The sequence below is a fragment of the Passer domesticus genome, chromosome 2 (genome assembly GCF_036417665.1).
Source record: "Passer domesticus isolate bPasDom1 chromosome 2, bPasDom1.hap1, whole genome shotgun sequence".
Classification (NCBI taxonomy): domain Eukaryota; kingdom Metazoa; phylum Chordata; class Aves; order Passeriformes; family Passeridae; genus Passer; species Passer domesticus.
In genome coordinates, this window is record NC_087475.1 from 31,760,121 (window position 1) to 31,780,125 (window position 20,005).

Genomic DNA, 20,005 nt, shown 5'->3' on the forward strand with positions numbered 1-20,005 from the left:
ACCCAAATCTTTTTGTACCTGTGTGACGCCACTGCAAACATTTTCCATAGCTAACACTTTTTTCTTTTTTTTTTCCACCTCTGCTTGCAAAATAAGTACTCTTTTTAAAATGATTGAGGAAATCAGAAAAGTTGTTGGTTTTTAAGGTATTTTAAGGTTAAAGGGTATTTGTTCCCTGTAACAACTCAAGAATAACCTGGTAAGGAAGGAGTGAGTTAACTGCTTCAGTACATCAGAAATTACATAGTAGGAGTTCTGTTGGAGTAGGAGCGCTGTTGCTAAACCCTTTTGATATTAATTATTTTCTGTTGCTTCTGGGTATAAACTATTCTCCTGAACTCTGGTGAAAAGATAATCTAATTTTGTATTATGTTGATGTAATGCATTTTTTGATATAGTTTAACATTACTTGAGTATTTTTTCCTGCCTTCTGCCATACATGTTGTGGGAAGCTCCTCTAAAGCAAGTAGAGTGTTTGCATTTTGAATTAGTGTTTTCAAAACCACCATTTTCTGCATTTTTTTGCAAGATGTTTTTCTGATTTGTTCTTTGAAGAACTTGTAAGTTTTTTTTTTCCCAGAGTAAAACAATGGTTTGCACTCTTTCTGACCATGGCATCATATTTATCAATTGAAGTTACTTTTCTCACAGTATTTACTGACACTAAACAGGAATATTCCTGGTTTTAATTTTACAGATCCCTCAGCTGATGAATTAAGACGGCTGATGATGTTACATGGAGGCCAATACCATGTGTACTATTCCAGATCAAAAACAACTCACATTATTGCCACCAATCTTCCAAATGCCAAAATAAAAGAATTGAAAGGAGAAAAAGTAGTTCGGCCAGAGTGGATCGTGGAGAGGTAAGTTTATGGCTACTGCATTTGGAGATTTCCCCTTTTGGGGGTAAAGAAACCCAGAAGAATCTGGGGAGAACAAAAGTTAAAGATTGCATTTTGAGATTATGGTTTAGCTTAAAATAATTAAGTCATAGAACACCTGAGTAGAAATACCATTTTTACACTGAATATTTGCTTCTTAGGGATTGTTCTGTAAGAAACTTCATCAAGAACATTCAGAAAGTCTCAAGCATGTTAGAAAGCTGAACATTACTCTGTTAATTCCATTTAATATCTAACCAATTGACCAGACTTCATCTCAGGATGTTAAATAACTTCTGGGTGATTGTTTTAAATCTCCTGTCCTATTGTGTATTTTGCATAAGTTTCATGTCATTTGTATATAAAGAAGGATATCCATTGAAAAGTGTTCACTTAAAATTGGAACTAACCCATCTAAACATTTATTGTGTTGTGACTTTCTAAAAAAATAATAAAAACTAAAGGAAAATAAAAGTACATTTTATTTACAAAATATTTATGTTCTTTGGTTTCTCCATGCTCTGGAATATATAGAATCCACTGAAGTTGTCCTTGATAAAGACAGTAGCCAAGCTCAGAGCAGTTAATGTGGCTTGTATCTCTCTTCTTCCATCTGAGGAACTCACAGGAAATAGAACAGGCAGGAACATGTTCTAGAAATTATCCTGCCAGTGTCATGCCATTCTTAAGTAGCCTCTTTCCTAGATAACCAGCGGAAACAGGCAAGGAACTGTTCTGCAATGCATGTGTGAAATCTTGTTTGCAGTTCGCTGATTTTCAGTCCTTTGTATTCAGCTGTTTCATATAGTGTATCTTTATGGTCAGTTTTTAAACCTCAGTTAGACAGTTTAAGTTAGTTTGAAAAAGACTTCAGATAGCTTTTTTTTTTTTTCTCCAACACTTTTAGGGCCTCACCCCTGTGTTTAAGGTCTTGGAAAAATGATGGCAAGTGTGGTTTTGATTGGAAGATGTGACTGTTTTTTATTGGTGCCGTTAGTGCTTGCTATGATTTTGACCAGATTGGAAAGATCAATTTGTGTACATTCAATAGAGACTTGATAGAACCTGATATATCAAATCTCCTAATTTTTTATTCTGGTGTCTTGTGTTCAGATTCTGCCTTGTGTCTCTGAAGAATAAGTTAGAAGAACCAAGTGTAGACAGCTACAAGTGTAGACAGTTTGAGCACAAGGAAATGGGGGCATTCACTGTCACAACAGAACAGGGTTCATATCACAATGTGGAATAGAAGCTAATTTCACAACCACATCTTTTTTTGTTTCCCTTTTTCTCAACAGTATTAAAGAATAGTTATTGATTAAATAATTCTTCTCTGTATATGGAATACCAAATTATGTTGTCAGTAGATCAGTTGGTGAAAATTGGTGTAGTGGATGTAGAGTTTCTGATTTCATAGAATTGGAAGGGACCTTAAAGATCATCTAGTTTCAACCTCCTTGCCATGGATTAGGTCACCTTCTACTAGACCTTGGATGAAGTTGCTCAAAGCCTCATCCATTCAGGGATGGGGCATCCACAGCTTCTCTGAGCAATCTGTTCTAGTGCCTCATGATCTTCACAGTAGACTTTCTTTCTAATATCTGATCAAAACCCACCCTCTGTCAGCTTCAAGGTATTCCCCCTTGTCCTGTCACTACAGTCTTGTAAAGAGCCTCTCTGCAGTTCCCTTGTAGGCAATTTGATGGGTTTGCAATTTTTTCAGTTTGGTTAAGAATCTACCATAAAATGTTGCTGTCACAAACTGCTGGTAAAACAGTGTTGTTAGATTTGGTCTTGTCACCCAAGATATCAAAATGAGGAAGTTGTTTGTCTGTGGAGCTTTGATTTGTTTCTCATGTGCATATATTATGATTTAGTCCTTAATTACATGATCACGTCATCTTTTTTCACTATGACACCTGCCACATTCTCTGCACAGAAAAGATTGAGTTCAGGTTGCAGACTGCTAATACAGTGACATGGCTTTTCCAATTTTGTCTCCTGTTCCTTACTTATTGCATGTGACTTGAATTCTTTGCTGGTAATGAAATGAATAATTAATTCCTGTCTTTTATTGGTGCTTATCACTATAGCATCTGTCTGCTTCGCAAAGATTAATGAACGTAACATAGCACTGTAACAATGGCTATTATTTAATTTAATTTTTTTGAGAGCCAACTAAAGGACATTGAGGTAAAACACCAGAAATGTTCACCATTTGGAATATGCCATGGAAATAATATAAGATTCTGCAGTTACTTGCACAAAGGATAGTAAGGCATATGAAGAACTTTATTGCTGCATTAAAGGCTTTGCATATTCTGAACTATGGTTTAAAGTCAGATTCCTATAAACCTGTTGTTAAATGGAAGTAGGTCTAGAATTTTGGTTTAGTTAGCATCCCACGGAGATCTTCTGTATCAGTAGTTGCAAAATCCAATATTGCAGAGTAATAGTGTGGTTGCTGTAGTGACAAATCATTCTTTCTGCATGCCTCTTATTCTGTGTATTTACTACCTCTCCATGTTTGCAACAAATGAATAGGATTACAGGCAGGCCTCCTTCCTAAGTCAGTATTCCTTTTTTTGAAAATACATTCCTTTATTTGAAAAATACACCATTACATCATACTACCATTATGTAGCATGGAAAGCTTGTTGTGCACTGAAAGCCAAATTCAGATGATCTGAGAGCTTGACTTTGAAGTTTGACTATTCTTTTAACATTCTTTGACATTTATAATCACTTTTCAGAAACTGAGGATAACTAACGTGAGATACCAGCATTTGTGGATTCCTTATTTTGATTTTCAAATTAGGTGAATATTTTTCCTAAAGAACTTTGTTAATCTAATACAAACATGAAGAAAATAGTTTAAAATAATTTTAAAAAAATCCTATTCTGGTATGGCACCTAGTTTTCTGATGAGGATTTCAAATGCAAAAGAGAGGAGTAGATATCATTTGCTATGACTACGGTAGCTCTTTTGACACAATCCCCTGTTGCATTATTTAAGACAAATTGGGGACATAGGAATTGGATAGTGGGCTGCTGGCTGAGGGATGTAAGTACTGGCTCAACTGCTTCCATCACCATAGTGGTCAGCAGTTCAGAGTCAAACTAGCAATTAGCCACAAGGGGCATTTCTTAAGGGTTTATACTGGGGCAGATGCAGTTTATGTCTTCACTAACAACACGGACATTGGTGATGCAGTGGAAAGTAGCTTCAGCAAGTTTGTAGATGATTCACTGGCAGGGACGCACCCTTGTAATCCACCAGGACCCTCAAGTCTTACCCTAAAAGGTAACTGTGAAGCTGCATTTGTGCCCTTGTGGAGATAAAGGCTAACAGCTACTGGTTGTGTTAGCAAGACCGCAGTCCAGATCAAGGCCGCAGTCCAGATCAAGGCAAGTTATTCTTCCAATTTGTTCAATACTTCTGAAGTTAAATCTGGAGTTGCGTGTCAGATTTTGGGCTTTTCAGTACAAGAAGGACTCACAACTGCGGTGTTCAATTCAGAGGAGTACCACCAATATGAGCATGTGATATATAACAAGAGACTGAGGAAGCTGGTTCAGTTCTTCTTGCAGAGAGGACTAGCATGGGGTCTAATTGTTATCTTTCATTACCTGTATGGAGGTTACAAAGGATGCAGAGCCAGATTTTTCTTCAGGATGTACAGCAAGAGGACAAGAGGCCATAGTCACAAGTTGCAGCAAAGAAAAGTTTGACTATAAGAAAAATATTTTTCATAATTAATACACAGTAAGCAGTGCAACAGGTGCCTAGAGAGGGTTGTAGAATTTCCCCCTTTGGAGGTACTCAAAATTTGTGTGGCTTTTTAGTCCTTGTATGACTTTAACGATAGTGCTTTGATCAGTGTTTGGACTAGAGACCTCCAGAGGTCCTTTCAAAACCTGTTTTTTTTAATGATTATGAGTTCTGCGACACAGGGAAGATAAAATGGGTAAAGCTGTTGAATGATGTATCTTAACTAGGATTCCGATTGCTATGTGTTAATGCAGTTTGGAAAAAAACAACTGTTTGTTTATCTAGTAATGCACCTACTCCAGCAGCTAAAACTGTATTGTGAAAAAATTATTAAATGTGGGTTTGTTTAATCATCTTGAAATTGTAGCAATTATTCTGAAATATTACCAAGTTGGTTCTGCACCTATGTTCACATGGCCTTTTGAGAAACAGTCAAGTCAGGCATTGTAAAAACTCAGTTGCTGCATTACCACTTTGTGTACAAGAAAGCTTTGGAACTCTCCCTGGTGTATTTTTAAGTCTGTTTGGCAATGTTTAATACAAATAATGTTCCTTTATGAATCATATAATTCATGTATCAAACAGTATTTAATTGATATATTTTTGGGGTTGTTTTGCTATTCCATTTCCATAGAAACCTTACCAGGTATATGGTTATGCTTAACTAATTTTAATTTATCTAATTGGGAAATGTGATCTCCTACTATATTCTGTCTAATTGCAGCCAGAAAGCTCCCAAGGGCTTTTGTTCTACTGTCCAGGTCCCTTGATAGTAGTACAGATTCGAGCAAGAGAAAGCATTCAGGTGCTGATAAACACTGAGCTAAATTATCTTTAAAATCTGACTCCAGTTCTATCTTCAAATCTAAATGCTAATACTAATTTGTTTTGATATGGGAGAGGTTCCTCTGCTGGAAGAAGTCCCAGCGTCTCTGAGCCAGTGTTCAGTATGAAGAATTGTATACAAAGAAGAGGTGAAGTGTAGGCTTGGAAGGCTCTTATCTCTGCTGCCAGCAGCAGGTGTTGGGGTGGAGAGATTAAGTCATCCTGGGGTGTATTTTTGAGACTATTTCACTTCCAAGTGTGTGGCTTCCCTAAGGAATTTAGCAGTTACTCAAGTATAATTGCAGTTTCAGTGCAATGAAAGAAAGGAAGATGAAAAAGAAGAGGGAGATAGACTGGAACACAGGAATAACTGGAATGATTGCTGTAGATAATTATGGTAGGTCTGTTTGGAAATTATTCTTCTGTTTAGCTTGTCTCAGTGAATTTTTTACAAGAAGAGGTAATTAGCCTTGTGGAATGGAAAAAGTAGTTAATTTTTAACAGTGAACCACATCCTAGCTGACCTCTTTCAAATTCTACCCTAGTTTGTTCCATGATAAAGAGCTCAGTCACTGTTGTTCAGGTAGAATAACCTGGACCACTAAGCAAGGGTTTTCTGACTGTTTGTTTAAATTAAATATTTGGGGTTTGTGTGTGTCAGTTGGAAAGAGAAATGGATGTAGAAGTACTGACCAGCACATCTTTGCAAATACCTTTTGTTGCACCAGTCACCACATCACAAATTACTTATCAGTTCAATCCAGTTAAGGGTGAGAAAGGGGTTGTGGAGGGCACTACAAGTACAAATAAGGGGGTGGTACTAGCATAGAAGGTTGGGATTTCTTTAAAATTTTTAAAGCAGTAACCTGGTTTTTCTTATTTTTTTTTCAGCATTAAAGCTGGACGTCTCCTTTCGCACATTCCTTATCAGCTTTACACCAAGCAGTCAAGTGTTCAGAAAGGTCTCAACTTTAACAGCATACACAAACCTGAAGATGCTGTGCCAGGTCCAAGCAATATAGCTAAAGATCTCAACAGGGTGTAAGTGTTTCTGATTTTGTAATGCAGATGCTCATCATTCACCCACAATGAGTTTGCATTTGTAAATAGCATTTTAAAAAGTTCATTTCAGCTTTGTAAGAGGCAAGCTCTGAGGTGCTGAAATTTAAAAGTAAGGTATTGTTGTGTTGCACTAAATAGTTTAATTAGTTGGTTTTTTTGCACTGAGTGATTGGAAATTTGTACAGAGTAGTCTTTATATTGCACTGAAGTAGCTTGTGTTATATCACGTCATTTGTTATCCCTTCCCCCATCACATGGCTTTTCCCTCACCCACCCCAGTACCTCGGGTGGTCTCTTCCTGGATGGAGAGACCCTCCCCTCACCGCTCCTCCCTGGTATCCCATTGGCTGTGGACCTCTTCCTCTGTCCCCATTCCCCCAGGGTATAAAAGTTCCCTGCTACCAGGGAACACCCTCTTCTCTCCCATGGGTTTGTCCACCTAGTGTGTCTCTTGGAATAAAGAGAGAATGTTTCTCATGTGGAGAAGAGCACTTCTCCACATGAGAAATCTTTTACTTTTGTCTGTGAACTATCATCGTGTGGGCAAGGGTCTGTAGCTAGCCAGAGTGGACCCCAACAGCCCGGCAGAAAACACAATAATTCAAGGTATAGTTGTTACCTTGACTCCAAGCCTTGTCTCTCATCTTTGGACCACAGTTTGTTTGATAATATGACCTAGGAGTCCTAGGATGTAATATATCTGTATGGAAGCAACAGACATGCATTGAAGGATTCTGATAGGTCACACTGAACAGTGACCTATCAGATTCAAAAATAAAAAGCTGGTGACTGCTTTTGCTAGAGGTGCCTGGGAATGAATATAAATGCATACTGGTTGTTAATCTCTTTCTTTAGCCTCTTAAAAAAAAAAGGAAGTCTTGGCATGCATTATGTATGCTAACACCAAGGTTTAAGTCATGCTTGAGAGAGAAGATGGGTTGAAAAATGAAATTACAATATGAAAAAGTATCCTAAGACGCCTAAGACCTTGAGAGGAGACTTGAAGAGAAAGCACCTGTAAAACTTTTTAACCGGCAGAGGAATTGGAATTTGGAAAGAAACATACCACCTGAACTCTTCTAGATTTTTTTTAATAAGTTCCTGCTTATTTTTCAGAAATACATATTTGGTTTTTATAGGAAAGAATAATAACATTATAGAATTTTTGAGGTTGGAAAAGATACCTGGATGTCATCTGGTTCAACACTACTGCTCTAGCAGGGCCAAGGATACTGTGCAAGATACTGTACTTTCTGATTTGTACTGGTGATCTGAGTTCTTCCACAGTCTGCTGATTTTTTTACTATCCAGTCATGCATAATGCTGAGGAGACTTCACCACATGAGTGGGATTTGTCTACACTTAGGAAAATAAAACCAGTCACAAAAAATTAATATCTTAAGCAGTATTTCATACCCATATTTTAAACAATGAGTGGTACAATCATCATCACCTCTTACTATTGCATTGTTGAAGATTTTTTAAATAAGAAGAATATTCAGACTTCCCGAAATGTCAGTGTGGTCTGAAAAACATGACTTTAAAAGCCTGCCTATCCACTAAGTATGTGCACTTAATATACCATTTTCAACCACACAACTCTTCAAAAATACTAACTTTACTGCAATTCATATTTGGATAGTCTTAACCAAATTGTTTTCACGCTTAACTAGAGTTTCTGGTTTCAGTAGCGTACTGAATAGCTAATTTTTTCCCCACCTGTTTTTGTGTACTTGAATTGCTGGCTTTGGGAGCTGGGAGTGATGGTTGGGTTTGTTGGGTTTTTGCAGCAGATCAAGAGTGTGTAGAACTCTTGAAGACTTTGGTTTTCCTTTTCAGAGTTAATTTTTTGAATGGAAGCTTTGTCTTTGTGCTAGTGTGCTCGTGGCAGAATACTTTGGTTTATATGCTTAAAAGCTGAAAATTAGTTTGTTTGTGGTTTTTATCAAAGCTAAGTGATTTCTGGAGCTCGAACAGATTTTTTTCATTATGAAAAAATAAAATGGATCTAACATTAACCTAAAATAATTTCCTAAAAAATAGTTCTCTTTGTATACTTTCTCATTTCTTTTTGTTTGTTTATAACTAGTTAAGGAGCTGTCCTTGATAAAAGGACAGCTCCTTCTGATGGTTTGTATATTCCTGCAACATTCATGCTGTGTGTGGCAGTACAGTTCTGTTAACAAACAAATAATTACTATAATTCAGTGGGAGACTGCCTGCCAGATTAAAGGCTTTGGAAATAGCTTTTCTAATGTGAGCATGGTCACTCCCATGTAAACTCCAGTTAATATTACATGAAATCTGTAAAGTCTTTGGTATGGCATTATATTTTGTGCTGTTGAGAGGATGTGGCTCAGAATTTGAGATAATTGTCTTGGGAATGTAACTGAAGTATAAATTGAGAACAGTTAAGAAGAAAAAGCTTGAAATTACACGTAAATGTGCCTTTATTTATAAAAGAAATGGTATTTAATTATTATATCTGTTTCAGAAATCATATTAAAAAGTGCGAAATGGAAAATGAAATCACGCCCAATGGAATAAACACCTGGAATGAGGAAGAGGAAGAAGAAAGCATCGATTTTGGATTTACAGAGCTGGAGGAGATTCTTCCCATACGGAAACAAAACGGGATTCAATCTCATAAAGACAGCACTGCCCTTTTTAATGGACACACACACACTTCTACCAGTGCCTTAAAGACACAGGATTGCTTGGTGCCCTCCAGCAACGGTGTTGCAGGCAGGTTGTCTCCAGGCCCTGTGCAGGAGGAGGGGAAGACTGACAAAGGCATGGTTGACTTTAGAGACTGCACAATGCAGCAGTTGCAGCACAGCAACAAAAATACAGACTTTCCATGGAGTCCACACAGGACTATGAGTAACTCATCCTCATCTTCATTTTTGCACAGTAATGCTAAAATAAATGGTGCTCACCACTCAACTGTTCAGGGGCCTTCAAGCACAAAAAGCACTTCTGGACCTGCTCCTAGCAAGGCAGCTTCCTTAACTGTGTCCAAACCTTCAGATTGTAGTTTTATTTCTGACTTTTATTCGCATTCAAGACTGCATCATATATCAACGTGGAAGTGTGAATTGACAGAGTTTGTCAACAGCCTGCAGAGAAAAAACAGCGGTGTGTTTCCAGGAAGGGAAAAAATTAAAAAATGGAAAGCAGGCAGGTCTGCACTTAAAACTGACACAGGTAGATACTCGTTTAAGAAGGTTTATGTTAAGAAGATGCCTTATATCTTCATACATTAAATGTCCAAATGAGACTACATAGTTTAGTATTGAGTATTCATGTTATAGTCAGACTATCTGGAAAAACTTGATGACTTTGGTGCAGTGAACACTAATGGATGCAAGTGCTTTTGGCTTTGTTGGGTTTTTTAAACTTAAAATGTTACTTAATGTGATACTCTGGTCTATATTCAATTCTTCCTTGTAGAAATAGTATTTCTGACTTTACCGAGATACATGGATTCATAAGGGAGAAAAATACTATGTATATCTAATACACAAATCTGTAGTTGCTGTGTGAAAATCTGCAGGGGGAAAAAAGAGAAGAAAAAATCCTTACTGTTCAGCATGAGCATTTAAAAGATGAGTAACATTTGGTCGTGAGTTAAAATCTAAATTTTTTTTTGTTAGTTAAGAGTTTTACATAGCTCTGCATCTGTTAAAAGTGGGTAGTAGTGTTATAAGAGACTTTTAAACCTGGCTTGAAGACAAATATTTAATGTAATTGCATCAAGGGCCAAAGTGAAAAAATCTAGAATTCATTAGAATCAAAGTGTTACAGATAAAATACTTTACATCTTTAGAATCTCTTGTTTACAGTCTTTTTTAATTAAAAAGTTAGCTCTGTACCATTAAAGAGATTCTGAGTCCTGTGCTGTAAAATTATTCACTTGTAATCACATGAAAATATGCTTGAGAAATTGCTACATCAAAAAAATTGTTAGATAATAAATTTATTGATTCTGTGTTTGTGTTAGGACACCCCAGTTATCAAACATGTTAGTTTATGAATTACTTAATATGTATTTTTTAAATCAAAATGTGGTATAAGCTAATATATTTTTATTTTCTCTTTGATTTGGCCTAGAGTATTCAAATAGTTAATGCTTGTGAGTAGCAGCTCCTTAACTTGATGGCTTGATTTGTGAATATGCCCATTATAAGACAGTCCTTATTTTTCAAATGAGCTCAGAATGTAAATTATTAAAACCAAGAGGATATTTTTCTGATTATTCAGTGATTAACTCAGATGTTAAGTGGAACAGTTCACTTGATGTATTGAATTATTTTTTCCCTGTTACACTTTACACGTTGTGCAAGGTAAATTTTTTTTTGTTCAATATTGCCACTTCTGGTAGGTCAGCAACACAGACATGCAGACTTGAACTTGCAGAAAGCATTTCTAGTGTTTTAGGCACGTACGGTTTTCAGTGAGGAGTTACCTTGCTCATCTTCCCTGAATGTTTGCATGCGTCTGAGTACAACAGTGACAAAATCCAGTTGCATGAGACTTTCAAAACTAATTGTGGTGTGTTTCATTAATAATAATAATAGCTCATAGTGCAGCTAAACTTACATTATTACCTTTTGAAGCAGTCTTCTGATTGATGAACAAAAAGGAGTAAAATGCTCTTCTGATTCAGTGTTGACATAGCACAAGTAAGATGCAGTGCTAACAAAATGCATTAATCTCCTTGGATTCGGGGAACTTTGTTAGGGTAAAAGGTGGTAATTATAAGAAAATAAAAAACAGAAACCCTTAAGTTAATTCATTGTTTAGGCTGTTTGTCTGCTGCTTATGTTTACCTTTCTCAGAATAATACTTTCTTGGTAAGAGGAAACAAAAATATTTATTGTTTAGACGTGGTAAAAACTTGATAATAGACCTTGATGTATTACCAAATAGACCTGTGAGTAGTACCAAAGTGTATAAATTAGGGTTCAAGTTTTCTATTGGTGTATCTTCATACTAGGTAATGTGTCTGTTGCGAGCTCAGCCAAGCCACAGAGCTGTATAATGCACGTGGATATGGATTGCTTCTTTGTGTCTGTGGCTATCCGAAATAGACCAGATCTCAAAGGTCAGTATTTTAAGTATGTGTGTTACAGTTTACTCAGTTAAGCTTTTAAAAAAAACAAACTTGCACAGTTATAAAATTAATTTGGTGTATTAATCTTTTTTCTTGCATCTTCAGTAGTTAGGCCATGCAACTTCACATTCCTGTTTATTTTCTCACAATCCAAAACCAAGTGAAGAGAGAACTGGAATTCTCCTTGCTATCTCCTTTCAGTATCTAAAGTAAGAAGACAGAAGTTAAATCTGTAGTAACTGTTCTCTGTGGCATTGTACATAAACTTACTCAGATTTTAATCTACCATATTAGAAATGGAAAATCAAATTTCAGTTATACTAGAAGTGGGGTATGTCTATTAAAAGAAAAGGAGATAAATTAAAGAAAATGGGATAGCCTAATATTCTTCCTGAAGCATTTTAAGCAGCTATGTTTAACTAGAAGAGTGGAAAGGTCAGGGTTGAGAATTGTCTCTACCTGATCCATATTTTTCAAGAGGAGTTTGCTTCTCCTTTCTTTTCCTCTCTAAGCTATTACATATGAGATATTATAAGACCTGGAGGATTCAGGAACAATTCAGTTGGCATTTAGACACAGGAGAGTTAGTGGAGCACCTTAGCAAACTTTGGTGGGTTTGTTTTCTACAAGTGTACCATTCAGCAGTGGAGGTCCTAGTTCTGTGCAAACATTGAACTTCAGGGGTGCACAAGTTTGAAGACCTGTTGCAGTGGTGACCATCTCTCACTCCCAGCTATCACAGACCTTGGGAAAAGAGTAAGATGTGGTTTCATTGCTCTCTTCTGTCCAAAGGCAGGAGCAGCTATATCAAAGATTATTCTGCTATGTTTGGTTCTTTAAAACTTGATTTCCTGTCAAGTTTCAAATTCCATGACTGGAACATAAAGAATGTAGGACTTTTCTGCAAATGCTTTTTCAGTTCCACGGAAGTTTGCCAGACTTTTCAGTGCATAAATTAGCTTGCTTTCGAAACACCATGGAAGTGTTGATATTGCAGAAAAGTCAAAAGTTTACTAAAAATTTTGGTTTGCACAGTTAAACTAAGTGGAACTAAGTGTTTTGGCATGTGTATATTTTTCTGATTTACTTAAGCTAATAAACATGTTGAAGTACAATTAATCCAGTGTTTGCTGTATCTTAAACTAATGAATGATTAGGTTATTGGTGACATTTCACAGCTTCCATTTATATTTGTTATTAAAGACAACCTAATATTAGCTGTATTCTCACTTGTGAAAAGCTTTTCTTCTTTACATGTAACTGCAGTTAAGACAGATTCATTGTCACAATTCCAAGGCCATTTCATAGCTGTTCCTTCTTTAGTGCCTTGAGAGCACCTAAGCTTGAAAGAAATTAGAGAAAGTAAATTAAAAATCCTTATGTTCTTATCCTAATTGTGCTTCTATTAAAAGGTAAGCTATTATAGGCATTGACCTATAAGTATATGCATTTTTTCTCCACAGGAAAGCCAGTAGCTGTTACTAGTAACAGAGGTACAGGGAAGGCACTGCTGCGCCCTGGTGCAAACCCCCAGCTTGAACAGCAGTATTACCAGAAAAAGCTATTGAATGGCAAAGCAGGTACAGATAAGTCTGTATGTATGTATGTGTGTTTTTAACTGTTGTTGTGGAAGACTTTTTCTTTAAAATTATTCAGAAAGTGTACCATGGATAAATTTATTTCTTGCATGTGGGAGATTTCAGAAAATAAATACTTTTGGACAGCACAGTGCTGAGTAATAGCAGGACACTGTGGCTTCTTCTTAATTAGCTTTGCTCAGTATGGGTAAATTATTTCAGAGTAATTTTAGGTTTTACTCACTTTCTTGAGGTTGAGTGTAAGATAGAATGTTAGTAGTTATTTAAAATCAAAAACAAATACAGGTTGTCCAGGATCACTTTTTTCTCAGGAAGTCAAGTATAGTATATTACGTAAATATACTATATGTATTTATATATATAGTATATTTACATAATAAGTCAAGTATAGTAAATTTTCGAAGTCTACCACAGAAGGGTTTTTTTTTTCTGTAAAAGTAGTAACAACAGCACATGGCCAGTGAGAAACTGATTGTTTGGAGCTGGCTTTTGAGTTGCATATGTAGAATATCTCTGTACAATGAGTTAATTTGGGTGGTCCATAGAGCATTTTAGGTCTTTGGAAAGTCTGTGCAATTTTCATGGATTCTGTTCGTTCAATATTCTGTTTTTTGAAAACCAGGTTGTCTGTTGTTGTTTGAGAATACCGTACTCGCCTGCAATAATTCAGAAATGTGTTATTTTGTGTGTCCTCAAGTAGTAGTGTGCTAATATAGACCGGAGTTTTATTAATAGGTTTTATTATACTGCCTGAACTTTATTTTTGCTAAACATTGGCAACTTAAGCAGCCAGTAACAGTCTTATTCAATCATCTAGAAGCATAGTCCTTGCCACAAAGTTGTTAAAAAGTGCATATACAAGGGGTAGTTGCTATTTAAGTTTAGTTTTGACTTGGAAGTTGAGTTTTTCCTTTGCCCTGTTACATATGCAGTTTTTACCAAATCCGTGGTCCTAAGTGCTGTTGTTATGAAGTTTACACCTCAGTGTTTTATATTGGTGAGACAAGATGGGGTAAAAGGTTGTTCTTCCATGTTTATGAAACATTAGTACTTTGGAAACTGGCAGGTTGTTGGGGGTTTTTGAAGACATTTATAGAACCAAGGTATTACTGGAACTGATGCTATTTCATTTGTCTTTTTTGCTGTAGTTTAAGAAGACTTCAAAAGTGAGGTAGAATATATGTTTGTGGAACCCATAAGCTTTTAAGGACTTTCCAGTATGCTCCAGACAGAGATAGCTGTGGTTTTTATGGAGTTGGATTTTCTGTAGTAGGGCTTGTGTATGAAGTATTTATTGGTAGTTCAGTTTATACAGTGACTTGTTAACTTTTATTAGGGCCTTGAACTGGGTAAGGATGTGACTATACAACTGAGTGGTTTGGAGAGTTAGATGGTTGAATTACAGTTTAGCTGATACCTAGCATGTTCTTTTGATTCACAAATTCAGTAGTATCTCTTGTGCTGTATTGATTGCTTAAGTGTACAGCAGCTTTCAACCTTATTGTATAACAAGCTCAGTTTCTTACTGTGGCAGCTTTTTTCTGGATATCACACATTCATTTCTTTAACTTCAGCATCCAGTCTCAACTGGCTTGCATGCAGGCAGGCAGCTAGCTCTTTCTTTCTTGACACTTAGGCTGATTGTGCAGCCTATTGTTTTGGTGAAAGGATGTTTTCCAAACACTCTTTTTATAGTCTCTGTTTCATTAGCTGCAGTTCATAATATTTTTGAGTCTCTGTTTATTTTATCTCCATGTGCAATCATTTTGCCAATTAAAAAAAAAACCCAACCTGTTGTTTCGCTTGCTTTTTCTCAGGGTTTGTCTTCCTTTTGGGGTAATGAAATTATAGTTAGTTATGGTCTTAGATGTAAAGGTGGAATTGCTGATTAGGCTTCTCAGACATCATAGTATCTTAGAAAGTGACACACTTCACAGCATGTGTTTAATTGTGCCATGCCAGAGGGAAATACACTGCAGTAGGCACAAGCATTACATGCAGAAATGCTTTTACAAAAATGTCAAAAATACGGAATAGTACATTAGGCTGTTAAAACAGACACAATGGGGACATGTTATATAAATGAAATAGAAAGGTAGTTGGGAGGAGCTTAGAACATGAGCATATTTTTACATCCATGCTTCACCATGGAATCCGCTTCACTTTTTGGTGCTTCATACTTTCCAGGCTGTTCTCTGATACTGCCTTCTCTAGATCTTGCTTATTTGAAAAAAGATTCTAAATTACAAACCAACCAAAACCAGGGAAACAGAGCACCTCACCCCCTCAAAAAGAGCCCCAACAAAAATACAACCAAAAAAAAACCAAACATAAACCCCCAAACGCTTGTGAATCACTTCTGACCAAATACTGAATTCTGCTGCTTCATTTACATCTTTTTTTTTTTAATTACTTCTTTAGTGATACTGGTTCCTGACTTTGATCTGCATTGCTAGACAAAATCTAGTGTCAACAGAATCTTCAGTCTTTTATGAAATACTTTCTTTTTCTTGTATTAATTCATCTAAAAATGCATAACTTTTAAATTAAAAAACTTGACACTATTCTCACCCTAAATCCCCAAATTGGAGATAGGCTTTCTAGATAGTAGAATTACTTCTCTGCATACATGCCATCTTTAACATTCATGTTCTAAAGATACAAGATTAACGTATGTTAATCAGGATTCATAGTTTGGGGTCTCTTCCATGGCCAGGATGCCCAAGATGTGAATGTTTTCTAGACTTCCTTTCCCTCAACCCTAGAATCTCCCTTTTCATTCTAAAGAGCAGCAGATTTTAACCATCATATTAGTCACAGATTTATTCTCAGCGATTTCTTTTTCACAGACTTGGGTCCTGGCCTCTGATTTCTCCATCCGTTGCTCCACATTCACCATGTGCCTGTCTAGTTTCCCAGCTTTTGATGAGAGGTTCTCTACCTTGCCTTCCATTGAGGACAATGTGTTCTGCATTGCCCTGAATTTCACATGAAGTGACTCCATCAGCTCATGGGGGGATCTGCTCTGCTGCGATGTGGAAAAAGTCGACGAATCCAGTGAAGATAGACAAGATGACAGCATCATCTCAGGCCAGGGCACAGGAAGGCATGGACTAAAGAAGTTGTTCTTGTCATTCTTATCTTTATTTGGGGCATAATTTTGCTCTAGTTTTCAATTGCAGACATCTTAGGTAACTTATTGAGCTCATCATAAACTAAAATATTTAAGAAATTAAAAAGTGCACAAATTTAGCAGAAATTCTGAACAAAAGCAGTTTTCCACATGAGTTAGGCTCTACCCCTGGTATCTCCACTCACTCATTACACCACTTTCTTTGGTTTGATAGCTACTGATATGTGCACACAGCACCAGGTTTCCTTTCAGTCAGATTGTTGGTGTGTAAGTTGTTAGTACTGTGGAATATAATTAGGCATTGTGGCACTCTGTATTCATTGTGGGACTATAATAAACTCCCATTCATTATATTACAAAGGTGTATGGTATTAAATAGACTACAGTAATGAAAAAGAACTGGGTAGTGGATTTCATTTTAAATAAATAGAAGCATTTTATCTATATGATACCCTGTTGTTTTGAATCTAATGGGAGTTTGGACAGGTCTAGTAGTTTTTGCATGTAGTGATTTTTTTCAAGCTGATTCATATTTAGCGTCTAGCACATATTTTAAGGTTTACATACTGCGAAAACCCAAATAGAACTAGGAATCTTTTGCTTGTTTCCATTCTGTCTAGTACATAGTACCCAGTGGGCCTGGAGGATCCTTTAAAATTTATGTAAGAATAGGTAGTAAAGTTTTATAGAATTAGGGAAGGTCTGTCTCATTTTAAGTCTGAGGTTTCAGTACTTATAATAGTGTAATTTTGATCCAAGATAATTTTATGGTGATATTTGAAAGAAATGGACACATCCTAATAAGAGAATTATTCCTAAGCAAAAGCAGAAGTTATTTCAGTTAATATCCCTGTGAGAGTGTCAAAGAAAATAGAAATTTATTGCTAGTGTTTTTTATTTCAACTAATTGTCATTCTGGTTTTCACTTCTTAAAAATCACTTTGTGGTATCTAGACTATCAGAAAAATGGTTTCAAGTACAATATGAAGTAGATTTATATTCTATGTAAAATTTCAGTGTTTTGATATCAGGGGCGCATTTTGTAAAAAGGAACATAGCTAACTGTCTTCTTGTTTAGCTGAGCAGTTGTTAAATAATTTTTAGTGTCTTGTATTTATTGGCAGGATGTGATTCTAACAGTTAGCCACATGTGTTTGATAATTTTTATGGTCAGTAAAGACCATAAAAAAGATAATTCTTCTTTTTCAGTCTGGTATATGTAGTCACCAGTGAGCTGCTGTCTAGTAATTTTGGGGGAAACACCATTTTTCTATTAATATTGTTCTCAGTAGTATGTACAGACCTATCCAGAGAGACATTACTGGAGAAGGGGTCTGAGTTTTTTTCTGGACCACAATATGAATCAGTATTACTAAGAATGTCTTTGTCAAAAGATAACAGTATAGAAATTGTATAATATAAAATCCATAATTTTTATTTTATTGACATTGATTCTGTTGAACTCTTAGGAAAAGTAATGTAGACAAATTTTATTTTTTTAAGCAGAAATTAGAGTACCTGATCACTTGGACTCATCTGTCTGGGAGCAAACAGATTCCACACATGTGAACGGAGCTGACTTCAATCTCACTGTTCTGTCCATGGCTGAAATAGCTTCTTGCAGTTATGAAGCCAGGTAGGTAAAAGTTACCCAGTAGTTTGCTTGAAAATCCCCTACAGATAGGCATAAGATGTCCAAAAATACTAGTTATTAGTGTATTTAAATTTATCTATAGAAAGTTTCTGTTCAAAAGTTGCAATTATATAGGTTGTTAGAATTTAACAGAAACTCCTCCCTGTGGATGCTGCTGCTTGGTAGATGCTGCTCAGTAGCTCTCAACCCAACCTACTTATAAGTTGAAATAAAGCCTGTGAAAAAAAAACCTGGTGCCTTTCTCATGTGCCATGGCTTAATAATACACAGCTAATTCAAATACTCTAGTTGCAGTTATTTTTTTAACCTGTTAAATTTCCACCTGTTGACCGAATTCCTATTCCCATTTTTGTAGGAAAAGACAAATAATTAAATTGAAAGTACTCCCTGATAATTTGTGGAAAAGTTTGCACCGTGCTTACTTGGCGTTTATTCTATTATTTAATTTTAGACAAGTTGGCATAAAGAATGGAATGTTTTTTGGCCAAGCAAAAAAGTTGTGTCCAAATCTTCAAGCAGTTTCATATGATTTTGATGCATACAAAGAAGTTGCACGGACAGTATATGAAATACTAGCAAGGTAATGTGCTGTTTGTTTGCATCATCTTCATGGTAAGGTTATCAAGTATATTTTGTTTGCCACTACTGAATGCTATTATTCATTTTGTATTTTCATCTCGCACTCTTCAGCTTCAGTGAAGGTATTCCTGTTTGAAGACTTCCTTTGTAGTACTTTTGTTACTTTAAGCACCATGCTTCTGAGCATTTTTTATCCTGAAGCCAAATGCTATAAACAATCAACATCTGATTTCCAAATGAGTTACTGTTAATTTTTTCTACTGATTCACATCGTGAGAAGCAGATCCCTGCTTAGAAGGGAGATTCTTCCAAGAGATGTTTTTTGTGTAATTTAAGAATGGGTTATTAGGGTAACATCTATTAGAAACTACTTTCTGGTCTAAAATTCACTTGAAATAAAACTGGAAATTTGTTACTGTCAATGAAAAACAAATATTCAGCTCCCTCTCCAGCTGTTCCTTTAAAACCAAGATGCATGTTGAAATTAGTCTTACATTAGTAATATTACTGTAATTTGCTGTTTCAGCATTTTTGATATCTAAGTGATGTGTGATACAAAATAGGCAGGGAAATGCCACCACAAAAGGAAGACTTTATTTGCTACATATTTGTTTTAACAGATGGTGAGCTGTTGCTGGTGTTTCACCTCCTTTACTTTGTGTTGATAGCTATACTCACAACATCGAAGCAGTCAGTTGTGATGAAGCACTAGTAGATATCACTGACATCCTTACAGAGACCAGACTGACTCCTGATGAATTTGCAAACGCTATTCGCACTGAAATCAAAGATCAAACTAAATGCACAGCTTCTGTTGGGATGGGTAAGTAACTGCATTTATGTTTACAAGCACTGGCTGCTTTTGTCAATGTATCAAAGCTATGTAAGTTTGCTAAAACTCATGTTTGTGGAATATGTTGCCATATACATTAAATTAGTGTGAATAAAAATGCAAGGGAATTTTCATAACTGGAAAGCTGTAAGCAAAAATGTATAAAATTTCCATAATAGAGATCACAGAATATGCTGAATTGGAAGACACCAGCAAGGATCATCAAGTCCAACTCTTAAATCAATGTTCTGTCCAGCTATCACTTCTTCTTTATCTGGACACCATGCTAAAATTTTGTTCTTGCGTTCATTTTTACGAAGTGCTTCCAGTAAAATGTTTCTGGTAAATAGAAGAAGGAGCACAGATTGTGTTCCTTAATGGAGATAGCAGTAAGAGTTTACAGTATGACATGATTTTGCATAGTTCTTAGAAGGTGGTGAGGGCAAAGATTTCTGATTTGTAGTAGGTATTGTGTATTAAATCACACATCTGAAAATACTTCCTTGATTTGTTTCTTCTCAGCTCATTTTTTTTCTCCTTTCTTTTTGTT

General features: G+C 36.0%; 1 protein-coding gene across 6 annotated transcripts in view; it reads left to right on the forward strand.

The window, feature by feature from the left end:
• REV1 (REV1 DNA directed polymerase) overlaps positions 1-20,005 on the forward strand; it is a 53,430-nt gene that overhangs the window by 15,572 nt on the left and 17,853 nt on the right. For 4 of the 6 annotated variants that reach the window (XM_064408087.1, XM_064408089.1, XM_064408091.1 and 1 more), the window contains 8 exons: positions 698-866; positions 6,373-6,522; positions 9,038-9,750; positions 11,543-11,650; positions 13,123-13,239; positions 17,894-18,026; positions 18,496-18,624; positions 19,292-19,446. In XM_064408087.1, coding sequence (XP_064264157.1) covers positions 698-866; positions 6,373-6,522; positions 9,038-9,750; positions 11,543-11,650; positions 13,123-13,239; positions 17,894-18,026; positions 18,496-18,624; positions 19,292-19,446 — 1,674 coding nt within the window. The remainder of the gene's footprint in view (positions 1-697; positions 867-6,372; positions 6,523-9,037; positions 9,751-11,542; positions 11,651-13,122; positions 13,240-17,893; positions 18,027-18,495; positions 18,625-19,291; positions 19,447-20,005) is intronic. The other 2 variants (XM_064408088.1, XM_064408090.1) reach the window with 1 other exon arrangement.